At 39.7% G+C, this 23,712-nt stretch overlaps 2 protein-coding genes across 2 annotated transcripts in view; one reads left to right on the plus strand and one right to left on the minus strand.

The window, feature by feature from the left end:
- LOC308269497 (uncharacterized protein) overlaps nt 1–23,712 on the minus strand; it is a gene marked incomplete at both ends in the record, with an annotated part of 61,065 nt that overhangs the window by 10,710 nt on the left and 26,643 nt on the right. Inside the window, one exon of the mRNA XM_080704862.1 lies at nt 20,965–21,145. Within this exon, the coding sequence (XP_080560988.1) occupies nt 20,965–21,145 (181 nt within the window). The remainder of the gene's footprint in view (nt 1–20,964; nt 21,146–23,712) is intronic.
- LOC308270297 (olfactory receptor 6C70-like) lies at nt 3,981–4,925 on the plus strand (the record flags this gene model as incomplete). The annotated part of the gene is made up of 1 exon (XM_080706109.1): nt 3,981–4,925. One exon carries the CDS (start codon nt 3,981–3,983, stop codon nt 4,923–4,925), a length of 945 nt encoding a protein of 314 aa, XP_080562235.1.

Here is a 23,712-nt window from a genome sequence, read left to right on the forward strand (position 1 = left end):
TAGGGGTGCTATCCCCTTAGACTTTCCATAAAGAAGCGTTTACATGTCTTAAGTAACTGGAAACTAGTATTGCAAGTTTCCAGCAAACCATCTCAGTCGTAATAATCTTAGTGCAGTGGGATTAATTAGACATTTTTTTATTTTACAAAATTTTAAGTATTAAAAAGAGTTTATTAGAAACCTTTATTGTCCAAGGTATAGATACTATCATGTGTTCAGATATATGTTATAATGAGAAAAAAAATCACATTACTAAAACATTTGTATCTTAGTTCTCTGCTTTGAGTTAACCTGAGAGAATATTTCCTTTGACAAAAAAAGATATCATCACATACTGCTAATGGTAAGTACAATAGTGGTACTTTTCTTTAAAAATCACGAATAATTATGCATCAAATATAAGTTACACAAAAATAAATAACAGTGATTCAAACATGGCATTCTTTCTCTTCTTATACAATGTTAGTATTTCCTCATTTTCTGTATTATGAATCGAGCACGAGAGGAAGTAGCTCCATTTATGCACTTGCACTTGCATTTCTAGTGTGTTGGTGGTTCCAATCAGACACTGTGTTGAAGAATTGTGGAGGAAATGATAATTATTCCAGTGCTGTCTAGATAAAAATAAACTAAACAGTTTTAGAAGTCAATCAGACATAAGAAAGTTAAATTTTCCTAGAGTGTTGACTTCACATGTTTTACTAAATTTTAAAAGAAAATGCTGTCGGAAGTGCTGACACTGGTCAACAACGTGAGCAATGATAATTGTCCCTTATTATTACTAATTGCTACATTTTCTCTTATTTAAAAAAGTCTCTTTTTTGGTTTTAAAATTACCTTTAAAATATGTTTTGATACCCATATTTAACTTACAGAAGTGTGCAATATGTTTTTCATAAAGAGCTGATGTTAAAACACAGGCCGGTTAGCAAAATGAAAACACCAAATGAAGATGAGATTCAGGGAAAACACTGAGAGTGATCTACGCTTCTCTATGATCCACAGTACAACAGAAGAAATAGATGAAGAACACAACTATTTGCTAAGCAACTAAAACTGATAAATGAACTAATGTGGGGTTCTTGAATTCATGTGTGAGGTAATGAGCTAAATCATGTAGAAGGAAAAATATTCTGTATTTAGCAATAAAGCCCCCTTTCAGAACAGGCGATGGTACTGATTTACAAAATGAAACTACTGAGAAGGAATGTACTTTAAGTATTTTAGTTTAAAAGAGAGGAAATATAGCCAGGTCTGGTGTTGTACAATTGCAATTTCAATACTTGAGAGCCTGAGACAGGAAGATCCCAGGTTCAAAGCCAGCCTTAGCAACCTAGTGAGACTCCCAGCAATCTAGTGAGATCCTGTTTCAAAACAAACAAACAATAAACAAAAGGGTTAAAGGTGTAGCTCAGAGGTAGAATGCCGCTGAGTTCAAGCCCATAACACACACACACACACACACACACACACTCACAACTCAATCACACACTCTCTCTCACACACACACTCACAATGCACACACACACACAATGTGCGCGCACACACACACACACACACACACACATACACACACACACACACACACAAAGAGGAAAAAATATGGCCAGGTGTATTGGCTCATGCCTGTTATCCCAGTACTTGGGAGACTGAGGCAAGATGGTAGCAGGTTTGAGGTTAGCTTCAGCAACTTAGTGAGACAGTGTTTCAAGATAAAAAATTAAAAGGGTTGGGGTTGTAACTTTGAAGTAAAATAAATACCCCTGGGTTAAATTTTTAGTACCAAAAAAAAAAATGTTGTATTGCATATAATGTGTTTTTTTTCTCTTAGTGCTCATGTTCTAAATTAATTTGGAAATAATTTACCTATTTCATTTTTTGTGGTAGTGGGGATTGAACAGAAGAGTGTTCTACCTCTGAGCTATACCTTCAGCCCTATTTTTTATTGTTTATTTTGAAGCAGGTCTCACTATGCTGCAGAGGGCATTGTGTTGCTGAGACTGGCTGGGAACTTGTGATCTTCCTGTCTCAGCCTCCCAAAGTACTAGGATTGTTAGTGTGGGCCACCACTCCTAGCACTAATTTACCTAGTTTAAAATTTGACAAAAAAAAGTTTGTTCATGTTAAGAACAAAATGAGGTGTATCACTTTTAAAAATTAAAAACTATGTAGCAGAGTGTGGTGGTGCATGCTTGTAATCCCAGCATTTGGGAGGCTGAGACCAGAGGATTGCGGTTCGCGGACAGCCTCAGCTACTTAGTGAGGCCCTCTGCAACTCAGTGAGACCTGGTTTCAAAATAAAGAATAAAAAAAATAGGGCAGGGGGTGTAGCTCAGAGGTCAAATGCCTCCGGGTTCTATCCCCAGGCCCCCCCCCCCACACAAAGCAAACAAATTATGTAATCAGTTTTTGAATTTACTAATAGTTGTTTCTTGCTATTGTTAAATAATAAATTAGGGAAGTTAGAAAAATGTTGTATGTTGTGTTTTATTATTTCTTTTGACAGAATACTGTTAAGAATGACTGGATCTTTAAAAATTAAAATATAAACACATTTTAATTTAATACCTCACTATAAAATAAACACTATTATTTTTGCATACATTTATAGAAATCAAAGCGACATGTACCATATGTAGGTGTTTATGAGATAAAATCAATCAATTTATATGTTTCTTTGAAATTTTGTATCTAATATATACTGAAATATTTTATAAGAATACATATTCATCGATGTTCTCACTTAAAATATATTATTAAATGATAAAATATTATGACTCTTTTTATAAAGGGTTTTTATTTGTTAGAGATGAATATTTATGTATTTATAGGTAAAATAATGTATCTGGGCTTTGATTCAAATATTTGAGGGGAAAGCATTTGAGCATATCCATGATAGAAGACTGGTTGTGTGTGAATTGCAAAGCGTTGAAGGTGGATGGATAACCTTAGGGTCATTATACTATTATTTCAACTTTTGTCAGAGTTTTAAATTCTCTATGATGAAAACTTGAAAGATGTACATTTGCTATGGTTCTTACACTGGTGCTCAAGGAGGAGACCACAAGACCTGTCACTACAGTACTGTTCCAAATAGTGACAAACGCCCTCAACCTCAATATCCAGCTATGGGAGAATTGCTAAATAAACTGTGCTCAGTTCTTAGTGGGTAGCAGTTAAAAAGGAATCCAGTACAGACCAATAGCATTGAGAGAATACTGGAGACACATCTATGATGCCACAGCCTTACTGAAAGGGATCAGGAGCGCAGAGAGTGGCGTCTGCTGTCGACAAGCTGTGCAACCTTAGGCAAGAGACTGTGTCTCGCTTTCCCCTCTTTATTTATTTATTTTTTCTTTTTTTATTGGTGCATTATATTCATACATCATATTGGGGTAAAAAAAAAGTTGTGCGTACATACATGTACACATGACTGATTTAACCCCTAGCCAATTCCCACCCCATTCCCTCCTGTTCCCTCCCTCCCTTGCTTGGCTTAGTGGTTGACTTCCATATGTTTAAGTACATTGTGTGTTTTAGAGATTTTCCTCTTCCCCCCTCCTTTCTCCTCCTTTAGGTTGCCTTGTTTGCTTCTCTATAGGATTTCCTTTTTCATCTAGAGTTCCTCCTATGACCCATTTCTCCCTAACTCTCACATATTAGGGAATCGCTTTCCCCTCTTTAAAATGGAATTGATGCTCTACTACATAGTAATCCTAACAAATTGGTCTGTTTCGGGATGTTGCTATAGTGACATGTAGTTATAGATGTTTTTAGGAGAAGGGGCTCAAGAAATATCAGTTTTAGCTTAATTTTAAGGTCTGGTGTTTGTCATGGTGAAATTATAACTAAGACAATGTAGGAGAATACTGACTTCTGTTCTCTGAATACGTCTTTGTGCTTTTTGTCATCTACTCATGTAGTCCCTGATTCTGTTATCTTTTTTATTTCTAGAAGGTGATTGAAATCATACAAGAGAAATGAAGAACCATACAGGACAGATAGAATTTGTCCTTCTGGGACTGACAGATAATTTTCAGTTGCAGATCGTAATCTTTCTGTTTCTACTTCTAAACTACGTGTTGACCATGATCGGGAACTTGACCCTCATCGCCCTCACTCTGCTGGACTCCCACCTCAAGACTCCGATGTACTTCTTCCTCCGTCATTTCTCCTTCCTGGAAATTTCATTCACAACAGCTTGCATTCCCAGATTCTTAGTCACCATTGCAACCAGGGAAAAGACTATTTCCTACAATGGCTGTGTATCTCAGCTGTTCTTTTACATCTTCTTGGGGGTTACAGAGTTTTTCCTTTTGACCGTCATGTCCTATGACCGCTATGTGGCCATCTGCAAACCTTTGCATTACACTTCCATCATGAGCGACAGAGTTTGCCACTGGCTTGTCCTGGGTTCTTGGGTAACTGGATTCCTGGCTGTTTTCCCTCCACTGATTTTTAGTCTCAGCCTGGATTTCTGTGCTTCGAATATCATTGATCATTTCATTTGTGACATTTCTCCTTTTCTTCAGCTTTCTTGCTCGGACACACGTTCTCTAGAATTGATTGTATTTTTCTTGGCTGTGATTACAATCGTTGTTACATTTCTATTAATTATTCTTTCTTACTTTGGCATCATGAAGACCATTTTAAAATTCCCTTCAGCTCAGCAAAAGAAGAAAGCCTTTTCGACTTGCTCTTCCCACATGATGGTCGTTTCTATCACGTATGGTAGTTGCATATTCATCTATGTAAAGCCATCAGCGAATGAGAGAGTTAAGCTCAGCAAAGGAGTGGCCGTGCTCAGTACTTCAGTTGCGCCTTTGTTGAATCCCTTCATTTACAGTTTGAGGAACCAGCAAGTTAAACATGCCTTCAGAGCAGTATTTAAAAGGATATTTTCTGCTTCAAAAAGTAATTCCTAAAACAATTAAATTAAAAAATATACAAAGACCTTTAATCAAAAATGAACTTGACTCTTCTAGTTTGTGAATATGTAATATTTAATTGTGTGCTTTAACTTGCTCGGGATTATAAACTAATTCATTCTATCCATTCTGAATTTAGCTTTCTGTTCTTCAATATGAAAATCTATGTTAGAGTTGTAAAGTTAAAATTGATTTTCTCTAAAGGTATGTTAGAATATAATAAAGGAAGGTTTTGTTTGTTTTATCCAATGCAGATTCTTCTTATTATTTTATTGAACCCAGGGGAATTCTACCTCCGAGCTTCATTCCCCAGCTCAATTTTTTTTTTTTTTTTTGGTACCCGGGATGGAACCCAGGGGCATTCTACTTCCGAGTGACACCCCCAGCCCTATATTTTATTCTTTATTTTTTGAAACAGAGTCTCACTGAGTTGCAAAGGGCCTTACTAAGTAGCTGAGGCTGGCTTTGAACCTGAGCGATCCTCCTGTCTCAGCCTCCCAAATGCAGGGATTACAAGTGTGCACCACCATGCCTAGCCCCGGCCCTATTTTTTATTCTTTATTTTGAAAGAGTGTCTCACTGAGTTGCAGAGGGCCTCACTAAGTAGCCGAGGCTGTCCTTGAATCAGGATCCTCCTGTCTCAGCTTCCTGAATACTGGGATTATAAATGTGCGCTACCACACCCATTTGCAAATTATTTTTTACAATATAAATTCTTAACAAACTAGATCTGCTTAATAATTTAAAGAAAGAACTTTGTTTTATTGATAATCTATGTTCTTTAAAAACATAAGTAATTCAAGTTTTTTTTTTTTTTTTTTTTTTTTTTGGTGGTATTGAGGTTCCTGGAAACCCTTCTAACACTGGGCTATACTCCCAGACCTTTTTTTAATGCTTTTATTTGGAAACAGGGTCTCTTAAGCTAGCGCGCCTGGCTTCGAACCTGTGTGATCCTCCTGTCTCCGCCTCTCAAGCGTGGGGATTACAAGAGTGCGCCACCACACCCGGCAGTAATTCAAGTTTTTATTATTAAATATGCTCAAACTGTTACAAGAAATATTACTCTTCAAAAAATGATGTAAAAATTAGTTGTAAAATGAATTTTTGCAATTTCAATTGTCAACATAAAGTATAGTTTCCTTTGAAGTTAATTATATATTTCACTTATTTGATATTATTTTAGTATTTGTGTTGGATGATTCTTAAAATCACAGTTAGAATAAAACATGATTCAATATATGAAGGGTTGATTTCGTATATACTTCTTTCCAGACCATATAAGCAGTAACTCTTGAACATATCAGTGACTATGTTGAGTAAATGGAGATAGTTGATGAGTTTTTATTATGTATCACATATTTATCAGTTTTTATTCTGTATCAGTGTTCCCCAATAAATGGCATTGAATATCAATGTCTTACAATTTAAATAACTTTAAAAATAAAATTTTGTTTCATTTCTTCTAGAATTATAAAATTTTACTTTCTTTTTTTTTTAAACTCTAAATAGCTCTTAGGACATATAGATGCCAGACTCTATAATTGTTCAGATGAATGTATGATTATTGAGGTGCCTTACCTAGATGTGGGAATAGTGTGTGTGTGTGTGTGTGTGTGTGTGTGTTAAAGTAAGGAGAGAACAATGGACAGTAGCTCTGAATCTAAAACTCCCTGGTCACACCTCTGCTACAGTTCATGCTCAGCTCAGATCTCCTTAGGAGCACCGGAACGCTACTGTGCTGCCAGACCTGAATCGCTGGAGAGAAGCACCTACCACGGACTGCAGAAAGCTCCATGGGAGGAGGCAAGGAGACAGCATCCTTTGCCCCAGAGTTACTTTGAGGATTTCTTGGTGTCTGTCCATTTGAGAAGCCCCCGAGAGACCTCCATCCCCAGCCACCATTTGTTCACCCTTTTGAGAGATTCCTGTAAGAGAACATCTAGATCCCTCTGAGTTTGCTGGTTCCTCTGTATCTTTCTTGCCAGACATCTTCTCTGCCAACCTCTGTCTCACTGCCAATCTCTCTCCTGAGCTGGTCCACTTTGTCTGAATGTGCATTTTTGTTTCCCCCTAAATAAACCTGTCTGTATCTCTACTCTTGTCTTGGAAATTCCTTTCTACCCAGTGTCCATAGCACCACAAAGATGATATGTTTCTTTTTACATTTCAAATGTCCAAGAATATTTGTATATTTAAATTAGTTTTGTAGGACCATTGTTCCAAAAGTTTCCCAGGTTCATAAATATAATTTTGTCAAGTTTTAAAAATGCTTTTATGATGCATTGTATTATTTTAAACAATTTTTTTTATCGGTGCACTGTAGTCATACATCTTAATGGGGTAAAGATGGTGGAGGCATACATGCACACAGCACCCAACTAGATGTATTGTATTTATACATCATAGTGAGATTTAAAGTCATAGAGACATACATGCACACCATGCTTGGCGTGCTTCCGTCTGACCACCCCCTGCCGCTTCCTCCCTGGACATATTTAGTGAGATTGGTAGTGACACCTTCATACGTGCACACAGCGTTATTTGAACTGTTTCCTTTATCACTTATCCTTTTCTGCCTTGAGACCTCTCTCCTCCAGTTCCCTTCCACTGTCCTACTGGTCTCCTCATTTATTTGAAGTCTTTTTGCTTCCCATTTTCTCTCTAACTTCCACATATGAGCTGAAACATATGACTGGGTTATCTGAGACTGGCTAATCTCTTTTAGCATAATATTCTGTAGTTTCATCCATTTCTTTGAAAATGACATAATTTTGTTCTTTCATGGCTAAGTAAAATTCGATAGTATTTACCATCTTTTCTTTATCCGTTCATCTGAGGACAGAAACCTGGTTGGTCCCATTATTTAGCTAATGTGAATTGTGTATCTACAAACCCAGAGATGTATGTATTTCTAAACTCATTTTTGAATAATGTTTGAAAAGCTAGATGAGAAATAAAGGATGGTTTTTTTTCATTGGAATCACGACAGAGAATCATGACATTTCCATGAAGAATCTGGAACAGCTTCCAGGCTTGGGGAGAGGGAACTCATTTCCAGACCAGTGTGGTCCTTCGCTTCCATGGCAGAAAAGAATTTCAGCCTATGTTGATCAGAGACAAACAAAGGTTTATTTAGGAAAGTGGGGTAACGCACATTCAAGGGAGAATTTTATCCACCTCAAGAGCGAGAGAAGCATTTTGGGGTCTCACAGTTCTTCTTTTGTAGGAGACCCCATGAGGGGTAGGCAGAAGTGCAGAGCAGGGATGGAGGTCTCATGTTCCTCAGAATCCTCAGGTTCCTGACATCTGATTAATGGGTGGCGCCTGGGCTTGACCAAGTTATGGAGCCTTTGTTTAGCAAACATCTTAGAAAATTTAGGTATTGTGGGGAGAAAAACCTTTTAGGATTAAAAGTGAGGGCCTTTTGGAGATGTTTGCCTGAGGAAAACAGACACTATAGGATGAAAACAAGGATCATAATGGAATTTTAGATTTAAAGCTACAGTTTTCCTTTCCTTCCCCACATGTCCCCTTTCTCCCATCATACTTCATTTCCTTCCTCTGGCACTTGGATTCCTTAATCTTTTTTTTTGTTTTTTTGTACTTATTTATTTATTTTATTTATTTTTTATTTTATTTTTTAGATTTAAATTTTTTATGGTGCATTGTATTTATGCACTGACAGGTCCAGCCCATCAGCGGTGGGGCTGGGCAGGAAGTGATTTTATTAAGGATCCACTTGTGATTGTGGAGGGGGTACCTTCCCAGTACTCCCAGTAGATGGACAGGCTGTCCGGAATAATCCATTTTACAAGCCACCTTTAGACTCCCTTGCAGATGCAGTGTTACAAAACCAGAAAGGATTAGACTTGTTAATGGCCGAAAAGGGAGGCATATGCTTGTTTTTACAAAAAAAAAAAAATGCTGTTTTTATGAAATCGGGCTTAGGTACAAACAATCATCCTTTTATTAAGGATCTCTCTTGCCTTACCTGGGTCTCCAAATTCTTGTATACTATACCTTATTTGTACTAATAGGATCAGACTGATGGGGATTTTCATCTCCATTTTGTATCTCTCTTTTTGCAATTAAGAAGAGAGAGCTAATCTCAGGGATCTCTTTTTCCCTGAAATCACAATTATTAGTGCATGGTGGAAAATATTTAATGTCCCTTGCTGGAACCCACAGGGGTCTTTTTTCATCTGGAGGGAAGACGCATCTAAATCTCCTTCCAGCCATAATCAATGGGTCTGGCCCTTTCCATATGCCCTTGAGTGAGTCTTTCCATTTTACCACGACAGATATATATGTGATTGAGGATGACCAATGTTTCTGGAATGGTGATAGTTCTGGGCTGTATTTAAAAAAATTTAATATATTTAGAGTAAGTAATGCTTTTCTAAGCTGATCATGTGGGGGTAATGAGTTCCTCCTTTGTTTTTGTAATTTAACCTTTAAGGTATGATTAAATCTTTTTATAATGGCCTGTCCTCTAGGATTATACGTAATGTCCACAGTATGGGAGATATTCCAGGTTTGGAGGAAAAAAGCAAAGGCCTTGCCCATAAAACATGGTCCGTTATCCATTTTTATCTGGTTGGGCAACCCAAGGGCGGCAAAACTTTGTAGCATATGACTAATAGCATGTTTGAACTTTTCTCCCGCGTGGGCTAAGGCCCAGCATGCTCGGGAGTAGGTATGGACTGATATAAAAATGTTTTTTAATTTACCAAAGGGGAAATAATGAGTTATATCAATTTGCCAAAGATTGTTGGGGCACAGTGCTCGAGGGTTGCTGCCTGAGATTTTTAGGGGGGTATTTGAAGGAAGGGTTGGCAGGATGGACAGGTCTGCACAATTTTTTTCAGATCTGTTATTGGTATGTGTGGATACTTGTGTTTTAACCTCCTCCAGTTTGTATGAGTAAGCTGATGAAAATGAGTGGCTTCCGTTAGGGTAAAGATAGAGGAAGCAAATTTATCAGCAACCTGATTTCCTTTGGAAAGGTGGCTAGGTAAATTTTGATGGCCACGGAGGTGTTGAACGAAGATTGGATTGCTCCTTTGTTTAAGTAAACATTGTGTTTGCATCATTAGGGGGGTAATGGGATTGGCATCCAATTTAATGTAAGCTTCCATCAAAAGAGGCAATAGGTTGACTACATACAGGCTATCTGAAAATAAATTTATAGGTTCTTATATTGTTTGTAAAGCCAAAGTCACGACAAAAAAGCTCTTTAAACTGTGGCGAGCCCTCTGTTGGATGAGATATTGTGTGTACAGGTTGAGGATCATCACCACTCTGACAGGCTAATCGGTCTGCGGGTGAGTGTCCCCTCATAAGATATGGGGAAGTCCAGTTCTAAACCTGACCCTGCCCTAGAATCCCTTCGACTCTTTCTCAAGAGCTGAGGACTTAATCTCACTGATAACCAAGCCACCCAGGCCTGGGGGTACCTTTTAAAATCTGCCCCATGGATCCCAAAAGTAATCTTTTTGATTGGGATACCTGGGATCGAGTTGAGGGACTGGTTAGGCGAGCCCAGACAAAGCAAGGGGAGATCCCCCCCTGGGGGTTCTCTCCATCATCTCTGCACTTAAAAGTTGTTTTCCACGCCGGGCGTGGTGGCGCACGCTTGTAATCCCCGCGCTTGGGAGGCAGAGACAGGAGGATCGTGCAGGTTCGAAGCCAGCCGCGCTGGCTTAGGAGACCCTGTTTCCAAAAATAAAATAGGTCTGGGAGTGTAGCCCGGAGATAGACTGGCTTCCAGGAACCCCAGTACCACCAAAAAAAAAAAAAAGTTGTTTTCCCCCATGACCCCCAAAGAAACTCACTGACCGTGGCCCCAAGCCAGCGGAAAAAGGGGCCACTGAGCATACACCCTTCCCCGGTCCCAAAGCCCCTAAGGACCCTCCCGATCCCTCCCTCGATCCCTTTGGGGATGCTCCATCGAAGGGCTCCCCACAGCCCCTTTTCCCAGCCAATTCCTTCTCCATACCCTTGGCTCCACTGCCATATGCGGGTGAAGGGGGAGCCAGAGGAACTGTGGGCCTCTTTCTGATCAATGTCAACCCGGGAGGAAACTGCCCTGCAGCCTGGTACCCCTGGGAAATGGGGAAGATAAGAAAAGCAGCATGCCTGGCAGAAACGCTGGAGAGCCTGAAAATGGCTCCTCTGTCCAACCCCAGCCCTTAAATACAGCTTTCTCACTGGTATGCTTTTATCAGCATTACCACGGCAATGAATGGGCTAGTAACTTATTTCTTAGGCAGGTGGTGCCTTCTTGTCTCTGGATAGTACACTTACTAAGTGCAGGGGTCAATAATCTACCTTGTTTTTTAGCTCTATTGTATTGGGCTATATTGGTTGCCCATCAACTATAGGTGCTTTGAAGTAGCATATGGAGTTTATCTTTCCCATACATAGGCCAGGTTAAAAAGAATAGGAGGCAAAGAGGCACAAATTATAGCCTGTGTAGCTGAGTGTAACCTTTAAGAGCAAGGCATAAGGCCTTGCTATCACCAGGCAGAGTCACTGTGATACTAGGGCTTTTAATTTTCTCTATATATTTCTAAGACTAAAGGCTTTAATTGCCTTTATATTATATTATTGGTAAGCATTGGAACAAAGGGCAGAAGGGAAGAGGAGTTCTGGATTGTTACAGGCAAAGCTGCTGCTTCTCTTTGCCTGGGTGCCTGAGCAGCAACCAGATTCTGCCTTTTACATCTTTATTGGAAATTAATACTGGAGCAATTTTTCAGTACTGGCACATATAGTAACCCAAAGTAATAGTTGTTCATTTAGCCTGAGATATAAAGTGGTCATTTAACAGCCTGTAAAACAGACACCTAAATGCTGACTGTTATTACTCAAGTTTCTTAAGGTCTAACAAAGTAAATACAAAAGATTATCTTGACAAAACACAAAATCTTTTTTTAAGCCAGTTTTTCATAAATGCTACCTGTAACAAAAACCTTATTGTTATCTGGGCGTGGTGGCGCACACTTGTAATCCCTGCACTTGGGAGGCTGAGACAGGGGGATCGCGCAGGTTCGACCCTGTTTCCAAATAAAAAATATAAAATAGGTCTGGGAGTGTAGCCTAGAGGTAGAAGGACCCTGTGTTCCATCCCCAGTACCACACACAAAATAAAACCTTATTGTTTTAATTATTGAGACTTAGACTCTGGTTTTATATTAGTGTCCCAAATTTTGATCTTTTAAATAATATTTTAAGTTGTAGCCAACTTAATTGCACATACACAAACTTTATGCAACCTAAATAAAAACCTGTCAACATCTTTAGTTTTTGCTGATCTATCTTTTCTTATCTTGGAACAATCTAGTTATTTAGAAAAAATTCTGTTCATGTAAAATCCTTTCTCATCTAAAAGCATTTCCTGGGAGCACACCAGACCCCTGGAGAAACCAGGCCTGGTCGCAAGGCCCTGGGCCCCGGGCGGGGGTCAGGTGGAGCATTCTGGAGCCCGGAAGAGCAAGGGCCCTGGTCACAGGACTCTGGACCCTGGGTGGGATCGCGCAGAGCATGCCAGACCCCTGGAGAAACAGGGGCTGGGATGCAAGGCCCTGGGTCCCAGGCAGGGGTCAGGAGGGGCACGCCAGACCCCCTGAGAAACTGGTGCCAGGTCGCAGGACCCTAGGCCCCAGGCGTGATCACACAGAGTATGCCAGACCCCTGGAGAAACTAGGGCCCAGTCACAAGGCCCTGGGTCCCTGGCGGGGGTCAGGTGGGGCACACCGGACCCCTGGAAGAGCAGGGGCCCAGGTTGTAGAACTCTGGTCCCCGGGGGGAGGTCGTGCGGAGCATGCTGGACCCCCAGGGAAACCGGGCCCAGGTCACAGTGCTACTGAGTGCCTGATCCCACAACCTCCTCAAACCACACATACTGTCTTCTCTTATTTAAAAAAAAAAAAAAAAGGAAAAGGAAAAGAAAAAAGAAAAATATCGGAGAGGGGTCAAGAAGGCGGTGGAGGATGCCAGGATACTGGAGATGCAGACAAAACTTACCCAAATGAACTGGAACTTTTGGAAAAATTTTCTGTGAAGTAGGACTGCTTCTTCTCTACATTCTTAAGAATCTTGGACATCACCTGTAAGGAGAGAGAGTTTAGCGGAGACCTAGGAGGAAGACGGTGTTGGAAGCGGTCTCTACAATGGCGGTGGAGACTTGTATTCAGGAGAAGCAGAAATCAGATCCTACCAACCTTATTTTTTTGGAGAAATTACACCAAACGTCGAATGCTACCGTCGCACATGCTTAGGAACACTGGACAACATTCAGAGTGGAAAAAGAGCTTGGGAAAGATTTGAGATGGTGGAGGCAGTGGCAATGGCAGTGGCCAGTACTCAGGGGAGGCAGAGATCTGATGCATTACACCTGGAACTTTTGAAGTAATAACCCCAGAGGCAGAATGCTACCACCACGTACCCTCAAGAACGTGGGGCAAATGGCTGGGCGAAATGGGTGCTCGGATTGGAGCTTGCTGAGGGGTGAGGCCGGCAACGGAGATTGCAAAGCTGGGATTGGAGCCTGCCGTGAGGCAAGGCCAGTGCAGGAGCCTCCAAGGCTGGGATCAGAGCCTGCCGAGGGGTTAGGCTGGTGCTGGGGTCAGCGAGGCCGGGATTGGATCCTGCTGTGAGGCAAGGCTGGTGCTGGGGCCTTCGAGGCCAGGATCGGAGCCTGCCAAGGGGTTAGGCCGGTGCTGGGGCCAGCGAAGCTGGGATCGGAGCCTGCCGTGAGGCAAGGCTGGTGCTGGGGCCTTTGGGGCCAGGATCGGAGCCTGCCGAGGGGTTAGGCCGGTGCCGGGGCCAGCAAGGCCAGGATCGGAGCCTGCCGTGAGGCAAGGCCGGTGCTGGGGCCTCTGAGGCCGGGATCGGAGCCTGCCAAGGGGTAGGACAGTGACAGGGCCAGCAAGGCCGGCATCAGAGCCTGCCTTGAGGCAAGGCCGCTACTGGGGCCTCCAAGGCCAGGATCGGAGCCTGCCAAGGGGTTAGGCCAGTACCGGGGTCAGCGAGGCTGGGATTGGAACCTGCCGTGCGGCAAGGCCGGCGCTGGGGCCTCCGAGGCCAGGATAGGAGTCTGTCGAGGGTTAGGCTGGTGCCAGGGTCAGTGAGGCTGGGACGGAGCCTGCCTTGAGTTAGGCCGGTGCTAGGGCCACCGAGGCTGGGATCGGAGCCAGCCGAGGGTTTAGGCCAGTGTGGGGGCCAGTGAGGCCAGAATCAGGGCCTCCCATGAGGCAAGGCCGCTGCTTGAGCCAGCGAGATCTGGATCAGTCCACTGGGTAGCCAGGCCACTACTGGGGCTGTCAAGAGTGGGATCAGTACTTGCAACGCGGCATGCACAGAGAAATATCGCAGAAAATAAAAACCAGATGCTTCCTCTAATCAGCAGTAACTAGGAGGAAAGAGTCAACAGGAAGAGGTCGAGTTATAGAAAGGGCCCTATAATGAATCAATTAAGGTGACCAATCAGAGGGTATGGAATAGGGGAGGATGGAGCCTCTTTAAAACGCAGGAGGTACATAAACAAATGTATCAAAGTTAATCACCAAGCAAGCATGGGATCGAGGGAAGGGGAAGGAATGGGATGGGGGCTGGATGAGGGCTAATTGGATGATGTATGCTTGTATATCCTCTCAAGTTTTGTATTCCAATGTGATGTATGATTACAATGCACCAATAAAAATAAATTTAAAATAAAAATAAAAGCATTTCCCTTTCTTTTTTTAGTCTTTTCTTTCTTTTTTTAAAATAAAATACTTCCTCACAACTATAGCACTTTTTATTTATTAAGTTTTCTTTAACCATAACATTTTAAAACAATCCTATAGAGCCTTTTCAATTTATACAAATGACTCCCTTTCAGTAAGATAAAATACTTTGTTCTTTATAGTTTTCTAATTAAAACAAAGCATAGAAATGTTCCTTAACCTTTTGTATATAGAATTATACATTGGCTTGACTTTTTTAACTCTTAGTAATCTTATATTTAGTGAAGATGCAAGGAGATACCAATCTTAAACTGTTGCTTACATATAGAAAACACATGATAGAGTCAAATATATTTTCTTTTTACTGAATTTAAGAAGCCAAGAGTACTTATATTCACATTTAGTAATTGTTTTAGCATTTTAACTTATGAATAATTCAGATTTTAAAAGATAAACATCATTAAGTTTATCCCATTTATATTGCCTAATTCACTCATTTTATTAATTTTAGATTGCCTATAAAAACCAAAGTATCAAACAAGCATAGTTAGCATTTTAAGCTATATTTCCTGTAAAGAAAAGCCTAAACAAAATTGGTCATTATACTTTAAACATCTAACAAAAATAGACAGTTACAATCCTGATTAGCTAGCATCCTGGGAAGGAATTATGTTACTTTTTTTTTTTTTTGCAGTACTGGAGGTGGAAGCCAGGGTCATTGTACCTCCAAGGTATACCCCCAGCCTTACATTTTATGAAACAGAGTTTCACTGAGTTGCAAAGGGCCTCACTAGGTAGCTGAGGCTGTCCGCAATCCGTGATCCTCCTGTCTCAGCCTCCCAAATGCTGGGATATCAAGGATTCGCCACCACGCCCCGCTTAGTCCTCTTATTTTTGAAACAGGGTCTCAACGAGTTGGAAAGGCCTAAGTAGCTGAGGCTGTCCTGAACCGCAATGCGCTGGTCTCCGCCTCCTGAATGCTGGGATTACAAGCAAGCGCCACCTGCTCGGCTAGAATTATGTTACTTTTAATAATATCTCTTTATTTTACCAACAAATTTAATTAATGTATTTTTAAGAATTTAAGTCATGTGAACTAAAAGATATCTGTATCCATTATTGTTGTTATTATTGTTTTCAATTTATGAGCGCTCATTTATCTATAAGCCATTTTTTGGTGCTATGTAGATAATAGACAATATACTCCTATATTTAAACATGTATAAGATAGACAACACACAAATATCTTCTACCTTTCATTTCATCTCTTATCTCCATAGATAGGGGACAAGAGAGTTACAGATATTTACTAAATATTGAGCCATAGTTAGAGTTCCTAAAATAAAAATACAACTATCAGAAATGTCTGTTCTGTGACACAATGAGTATAGAATAGGAAACACAAGCACAAGCCAATATGGGATGGATATCTGCGGCAGGGTCTACCAATCATAGCTGACACTCAACAACTGGTTCAGGTAGCCATTTGTCACCAGGAGGCAGATCTGTGTCAAGCATCATCACCATATTATATTTCTGAGGCGGGGGAGGAGGACAAATATTCAGTTCTCTGCTCATTTTACTTCCCATTTCTAGAGCAAGCCTCCTCTCTCTAATTTACATCAGGGCTAAGCCAGATAACAAAAACAAGCTTCCTCCTTTTTCTCCAAGTTCTCAGCCTTCCACTTATTTAATATGTACTCAAGAGATTAAGTTCTCAGAGATAGATACTGAATTATCCATTGTAATTTTGAATTACTCATTGCAATTACCCATTGGAATTTTGCATGCTTTAAGGAGGTTTCTTGTGTCATTCTGGAAAAAAAATAAAGGAAAAGAATAGCCCTTTCAATGTCTCTACCAGGAGTAGACTCTCTGTCTGTCCATCACTGACGATTGACCTGTGGCCTGGCATTTTTGCCACAGAGTTGCAGCCCAATCAGAATGAACATGACCTGCGCATTTCATTTGCAAATTATTGGTGATTCAAGCGCTCTTGATCCAAATATTCAATTCTCAGGGTGCCCTGTTATTCTCTACTGGATCCTCCAGGCCGCCTTGGGGACTTCGGAAGAAAGAAAAGCTCTTATGAGAAAGATTCCAAGTATTTCGGTGCACTTAGGAATTACAACTTTATTATAACTAAGATGCAGATCTTATGGAGAGTTTTAAGGGGATCTGAGAACATCCATAGATGAAACAAAATTAGGCAGATACCAATCCACAGCTTAAATACAGCAGTTGCTACTGCCCAAAGGTGAAGCAGTGTTTCTTTCTGTTAGACAGTTTTACGGTTTTACCAGCTCTGAGGGCTCTTTTCCTTGATTCAAATAGATAAATTGAGCCGGGCGTGGCAGCGCATGCTTGTAATCCCAGTACTCAGGAGGCTGAGACAGGAGGATCACAGTTCTCAGACAGCCTCAGCTACTTAGTGAGGCTCTTTGCAACTCAGTGAGACCCTGGTTCAAAGTAAAGAATAAAAATAGGGTTGGGGATGTAGCTGGAAGGTAGAATGCAGTTCCCCAGTACTGCAAAAATCAAAACAAAACAAAACAACAACCAACCAACCAACCAAACAAACAAAAAATAGATAAACTGGATTGGGAAATTAAAACTAATAGTTCATTTGCAGCTTCAACAAATCTTTATTATAAAGTCAGTGGAAATAGAGAGGGAAGAGAAGAAAAGCAGCATGTCAGGCAGACATGTTAACGAGCCTGATAATGGAACTCTGCACTCTCTCTGACCCAGCCCTTAAACACAGGTTTCTTATTAGTATGTTCTTATCAGCATCACCAAGGCAATGGGCTAGTAACCTATTTCTTAGGCAGGTGATGCCTATTTGTCTCCAGGCAGTGCACTGACTAAGTGCCGGGGTTAATAATCTTATTTCTACCTGTATTGTATTAGGCTGTATTGGTTGCCCATTAATTATGGGTGCTTTGAAGTAACACATGGAGTTTACATTTCCCATATCAAGGCCAATTCCTAACGAATAGGAGGAAAACAGAGGTGCAAATTCCAGCCAGCAGAGCTGTGTGTAATCTCTAAGAGCAAGACATAGGCCCTTGCTATTGCCAGGCAGAGTCACTGTGATCTTAGGGCTTTTAATTGTCTGTATGTATTTCTAAGACTAAAGGCTTTAATTGCCTTTGCATTCTTACTATGGGTTTATATTAGGACAAGGGAGAGAGAGAGAGAGAGAGAGAGAGAGAGAGAGAGAGAGAGAGAGAGAGAGAGAGAAGTTCTAGAATGTAACAGGCAAAGCTGCCACCTCTTGCTGCCTGAGCACATGAGCAGCACCCAGACTTTGACTGCCTTTTACATTTTTATTGGAAATTAATACCAGAGCAATTGGTATAGACAGCATCAGTAGAGTAGACCTTTATCTTAACTAGGGCAAGAGGTTAGGCAAGGAGGATGCTACTTTATTCCTTACTATTTCAACTGGAAGTATTGGACTCATTTATTTTCCCAAATATATCAAATATATATATATATATATTATAATTCTCAATTAATAAAAAAATGTAGTTAAGGTTAAATTCTGAGAATGTTCCCTAGCTGATAGTAACTGCACTGGACAGTTTTTAATTCTGTACTATTCTAGAGCATAAAACATGAAGTTACACACAGACAATTCACATTTACGTTTATAACACAAGTGTTAGAGACTTAAAAGATTGGCCAGCGAGGTGTATCAGGTCTGAAAGTGTGGTGCTTAGTGAAGGTAGCTCCATAGACTACTACATCAAGCTTGATTCCCTTCAAAATGTGCCTTGGAAGGACTCCACATTTTATATAAATGCAGGGGTGCTGAAAATGCCGGGGGACTGATCTCATATGGATTTTTTCCAGAACTGAATATGTTGGTCTAAAAGGGAGTGCTCTATCTTTGACACTTTTAGGAACAAACACTCATTTTCTAAGTCCTGTCTTCAGTGCCTTTATAGTAAGCATATGACGTCTAAAAGGGGTGAGCTTTGGTCAGGGAGAGAGAGAGAGAGAGAGAGAGAGAGAGAGAGAGAGAGAGAGAATATCTTTTAAGCCCATGGTGATCTGAGGATTAAAAGCAACAGGTTTTCCTTAATCTCAAAAGGGGTCTGTGAGGTAACTATTACATTTCACACATGATTTTAAACAACAGAACACACACCCTACTGCTGAGAACCCTAGTAACGCCCTACAGCTGCAGAGGGAGGGAAAAGAGAAAGGAAAAGGGAGCACTGAGCTCTTGCGCAGCTTTGGAGTTCAAAACCCCTCACCAGGCCTCCAGGGACGGTGTCAGATGCCACCCTACTGCCACTTGAATCTGCATGGCTTGGGGAGTTCCCTTGCCACTAAAAAATGGGGAGCCATGGTAAATAGGGCTCATAAAAGAAGGACACAGAGTTTACACACACACACACACACACACACACACACACACACACACACATATAAATTCAAATATGGGGAAAAAAACCAAAAATAACATTTTAGCAGACTTATCAAATTCAGTGTCCCTTGTTTCATATTTGGGCTCCAGATATGTCACAGGAATCAGCACAATTATGTAAAGAGTCAGAAAGTATTCTCAGGCTTGGGAAGGAAACACGCACCTCAGGACCTGTGTGTGTGTGTGTGTGTGTGTGTGTGTGTGTGTGTGTGTGTATGGGGTTCCTTGGCTTTTGTGGAAGCAAAGGATTTTTTTTGTGGTTATGGGATTGAACTCAGAGGCATTCTACCTCTAAGTTATACCCAAGCCCAATTTTTTATTCTTTATTTTGAAACAGGGTCTCACTACGTTGCAGAGGGCTTCTCTGAGTAGCTGAGGCTGGCCATGAACTTGGATTCTACTGTTTCAGCCTCCCAACAGAAAAGGATTTTAGCATAAGCTGGTCAGAGATAAAGAAAGAGGTTTATTTAGGAAAGTGTGGGGATACGTATTCAAGGAAGAATGCAGGCCAGCTCATGAGTGAGAGAGGTATTTTTCAGTTTCATAGTTCTTTTATAGGAGATCCTCATGAGGGGGTGGGCAGAAGGGCAGAGCAGGTCTGGAGGAGGTCTGATCTTCCTCAGAATCCTCAGGTTCCTGATGTCTGATTCATGGGTGGTGCCTGGACTTGACCAAATGTCAGAAATTCCTTATGGATCCTTTGTTTACTAAACATCTTAGAAAATTTAGGTCTTGTGGGAAGAGAATGTTTGCCTAAGGAAAACAGACCTTGTAGGGTGAAAATAAGGAACATCAAAACTTTAGATTCAAAACTACACTTATCCCTTTCTTCCCTGAGTGTCTGTTTTTACCTCAGTTTTATTTTCTGAAAATCAGTTCTCTTCTTATTTTAATGATAGAATCAGTTCCAATTGAGATTAAAACGGAAAACAATTCTTTTTATCTATATAGGTTTGCAAATCAGGATTTGGAGAAATTAAGCTGGTTGAACTAGTTAGGACTTCGAGAAAAATCGAGAAAAATGAAAGGACTAACTTTTTATTTTCACCTAATTGCTCAAATTCAGCATGCTCTTATTTGTGTAAGATAAATGCAATTTTTTTGACTGTGTCATTGAAAGCTTGTTTTACTTGCTTATTCCTCAAGGTATAAATAAATGGATTTAATAAAGGGGCAACCGATGTAGTGAGAACAGATACCCCTTTATTAATGTTCACTTGTTCTTTGGCTGAAGGCTTGATGTAGATAAAAATGCAGCTGCCATAGGTGATGGAAACAACAATCATATGAGAAGAACAGGTGGAAAAAGCTCTTTTTCTTTGCTGAGCAGAAGGGAATCTGAGAATTGTCCTGATAATATATACGTAAGAAAGAACCACACCTATGAGTGTGATAATGAACGTCAACACTGCGCAAATAATAACAGTCTGCTCTAGAAACCATGTATCTGAGCATGAGATCTTAAAAAGAGGATATGCATCACAGCCAAAATGGTCAATGATATTGGAGTCACAAAATTCCAACTGGAGGCCCATCCCAAGAGGTGGGATAATGATTGTCAGTCCTGATATCCAGCAGCAGAGGACGAGGATGGCACAGACTCTGTTGTTCATGATTACTGTGTAGTGCAGTGGTTTGCAGATGGCCACATAGCGGTCATAGGACATGGCAGCCAGGAGGAAAAACTCTGTGGCCCCAAAGAGTACAATAAAAAAGACTTGACTGACACAAGCATTGTAAGTTATGGTTTTATCACTGGTTGATATACTGTAAAGAAATCTGGGAATACAGACTGTTGTGAATAAGATTTCTAAGAAGGAGAAGTTTCGGAGAAAAAAATACATAGGTGTTTTAAGATGGGAATTTGTGAAGGTGAGAATGATAATAGTCAGGTTACCAGTTATGCTCAGAATATAAGTCAGAAACAAAAAGATAAAAACCAGAACTTGGAGCTGAGGGTCATCTGTAAGTCCCAACAAGACAAATGTTGTTATTGCTGTATGATTTCTCATAAGTACTCTTGATGTTTTAAATAATCTGTATGTAAAAAATAAAAGTAGTTAAATAGAAGAAATACAAATAAAAAAGAGTGAAAGGCATAGGCTTATATAATAAAAGATAAAAAAAGTAAAATAAATCCTAAACACGTGAAAGAAAATAATGATAGGGAACAGGAATCAATAAAATTGAAAATAAAAGTGACAATAGAGAAAAATCAAGTGAAAGCTTGTTTTTTTTTCAGTTGAATAACACTGATAAACCTTTTACCAGGCTGATAAACAAAGCAAAACATAGGAAAAAACAAAACAAAACAAACAACATCAACAACAAAAACAAAACAATAAACTACTAACAGAACACACATACACACACATTAGCAAGATCAGGAATTAAAGAGGAAAAAATCGTCACAAATCTCTTGTGAGGGAAATGAAAATCACAGGTACAATAAGATACCATCTCACCATCTCAGAATGGCTATTATTAGAAACCAAAAAAATAGTAAATGTTGGCAAGGATGTAGAGAGAAAGGAACTCTTGGTGATATAAATTAGTATAGCCACTGTGGAAAGTAGAGGTTCCTTGAAAAATCTAAAATAGATTTATCATAGACCCAGGTATCCCATTTCTAGGTACATGTTGAAGGGAAATAAAATTTATATACCAAGGAGATACCTGCCAGCCTGTGTTTATTGAGGCATATTCAAAATATCTGAGATATGAAATCAACCCAGATGCCCATCAGCAGATGGCTGAGTAAGGAAAGTGTGGTATGCATACACAATGGAATCTTATTCATCCAGAAAGAAGAATGAAATCCTGTCTTCTGAAGCAAAATGGATGGGACTGGAGGACATGATGGTAAGTAAAATAAGACAAACACAGAAAGACAAGTACCGCATGCTCTCTCTCAGCCGCGGAAGCTAAAAATAGTCTAAGCTAAAAATAGTCAGCCTGAATGTAGGGTAGTGATTACAAGGGGTTGGAAAGGATGGGTGGTAGGGTGAATAAAGGGAGACTGAATTTGATTAGTGCACACTGAATGCATGTGTTGGAACATCAAAAAATGAAAGAAAACAATAACTATAAAAGTGGACAAATTGTGAAATCTGATCATTCATTTAACCCTATAATGTGCTGCAATAATTTCTTATTTTTACATCTTTTACTAACATTTAATACACAAAACCCTTTTATATATAGTTTGTTGCAATGTAAAGAAATGTTTGGCACAAGTTATATTAATTTATGGTAGCTCAGATTAACATATACTCCCAATCAGTGCATTTTAAAGATCATGCTATTTTTATTAAACTTTCAAATAATGAGTTCACTTACTGAGTGTACACACACACACACACACACACACACACACACACACACGTGTGTGTATATATATATATATATATATATTTGTGTGTGTGTGTGTGTGTGTGTGTGTGTGTGTGTGTGCATGATTTCAGTGCTGGATAGGCATGTGCTTAATCATTGAACTACATTCCAAGCCCATATGTACCATTTAAATCTCTACATATGCTCTAGTCTAATTATTCAGGCTGTTACTTTCTGAAACATAAAAAACCCGGCTTCTTTATTTACTAATACACAATCACTTTTTTTTGCATGATCATTAATATCATTCTTCCCAAAGTCCAAAGTGTTGAGATTTTTCCCAGAAGTTTCTTTTTTTTTAACCTGATTGGTCACATCTGGATAATGACCAATTTATCTAGACTACATTTTTAAGATGCCTAATCTGTTATAAATACAACAGTATTTTCCTTTCATGCTTCTATCCCTTTCTCAGAGATGTTTTATATTACTGATTTGCCATTCCGTCTCCTCAAGTGAATGGTGATATCCTTCATATCAGGGCCTATCTTATTCATAAAAGTATGATACATATCTTAGCTAACTTCCAGTAATTTAAGTTTCTCAGGATATGAATGAACATATCATAGATACTTACAGATAAACATGAGGATATATTCTTTACTCATATTTGGAATTTCCACTTGAGAAAAGTCCTTTATCTTGTGGTCCACCTACAAGTTACTGCAGGAGTAATGAAGAAATTTCTTTTAACATAAGATAATCATGGTTCCCTGACATATTATCACCCTTTTTGAGCAGTATGGTAATAGTCACACTGTGCACTTAATCAGTTCAACTGGTGACAACTTCACAGTATTTTTTACTTAAATTCTTTCTAATATACACCATGTGAAAGAGTAATAAAAATAAGTGTAAGGTGATGAGGTATTTAAAAAGTTGTAGATATTAGTTAATGATAATTTTTCTAGGTGTTGTGGTTTACCTAGAAGGTTGCACAATTGTATGGGCAACACTTCTTTTATGCTCATTGAATTTGACTATTTTACTGCCCGTGTATTTTACCAATTCATAAAATAAGTTTGGAGACTTATTTTATTTTTTATTTTTTATTTTTTGGTGGTACTGGGAGTAGAACCCAGAGGCTTTCTACCTTCGAGTTATACTCCCAGACCTATTTTTTTAAATACTTTATTTGGAAACAGGGTCTCGCTAAGTTGCTGAGAGCCTCACTAAGTAGCTGAGGCTGGCTTTGAAACTGTCTCAGCCTCCCAAGAGTGAA

This window comes from Muscardinus avellanarius (genome assembly GCF_963383645.1).
Source record: "Muscardinus avellanarius genome assembly, chromosome: 11".
Lineage (NCBI taxonomy): Eukaryota > Metazoa > Chordata > Mammalia > Rodentia > Gliridae > Muscardinus > Muscardinus avellanarius.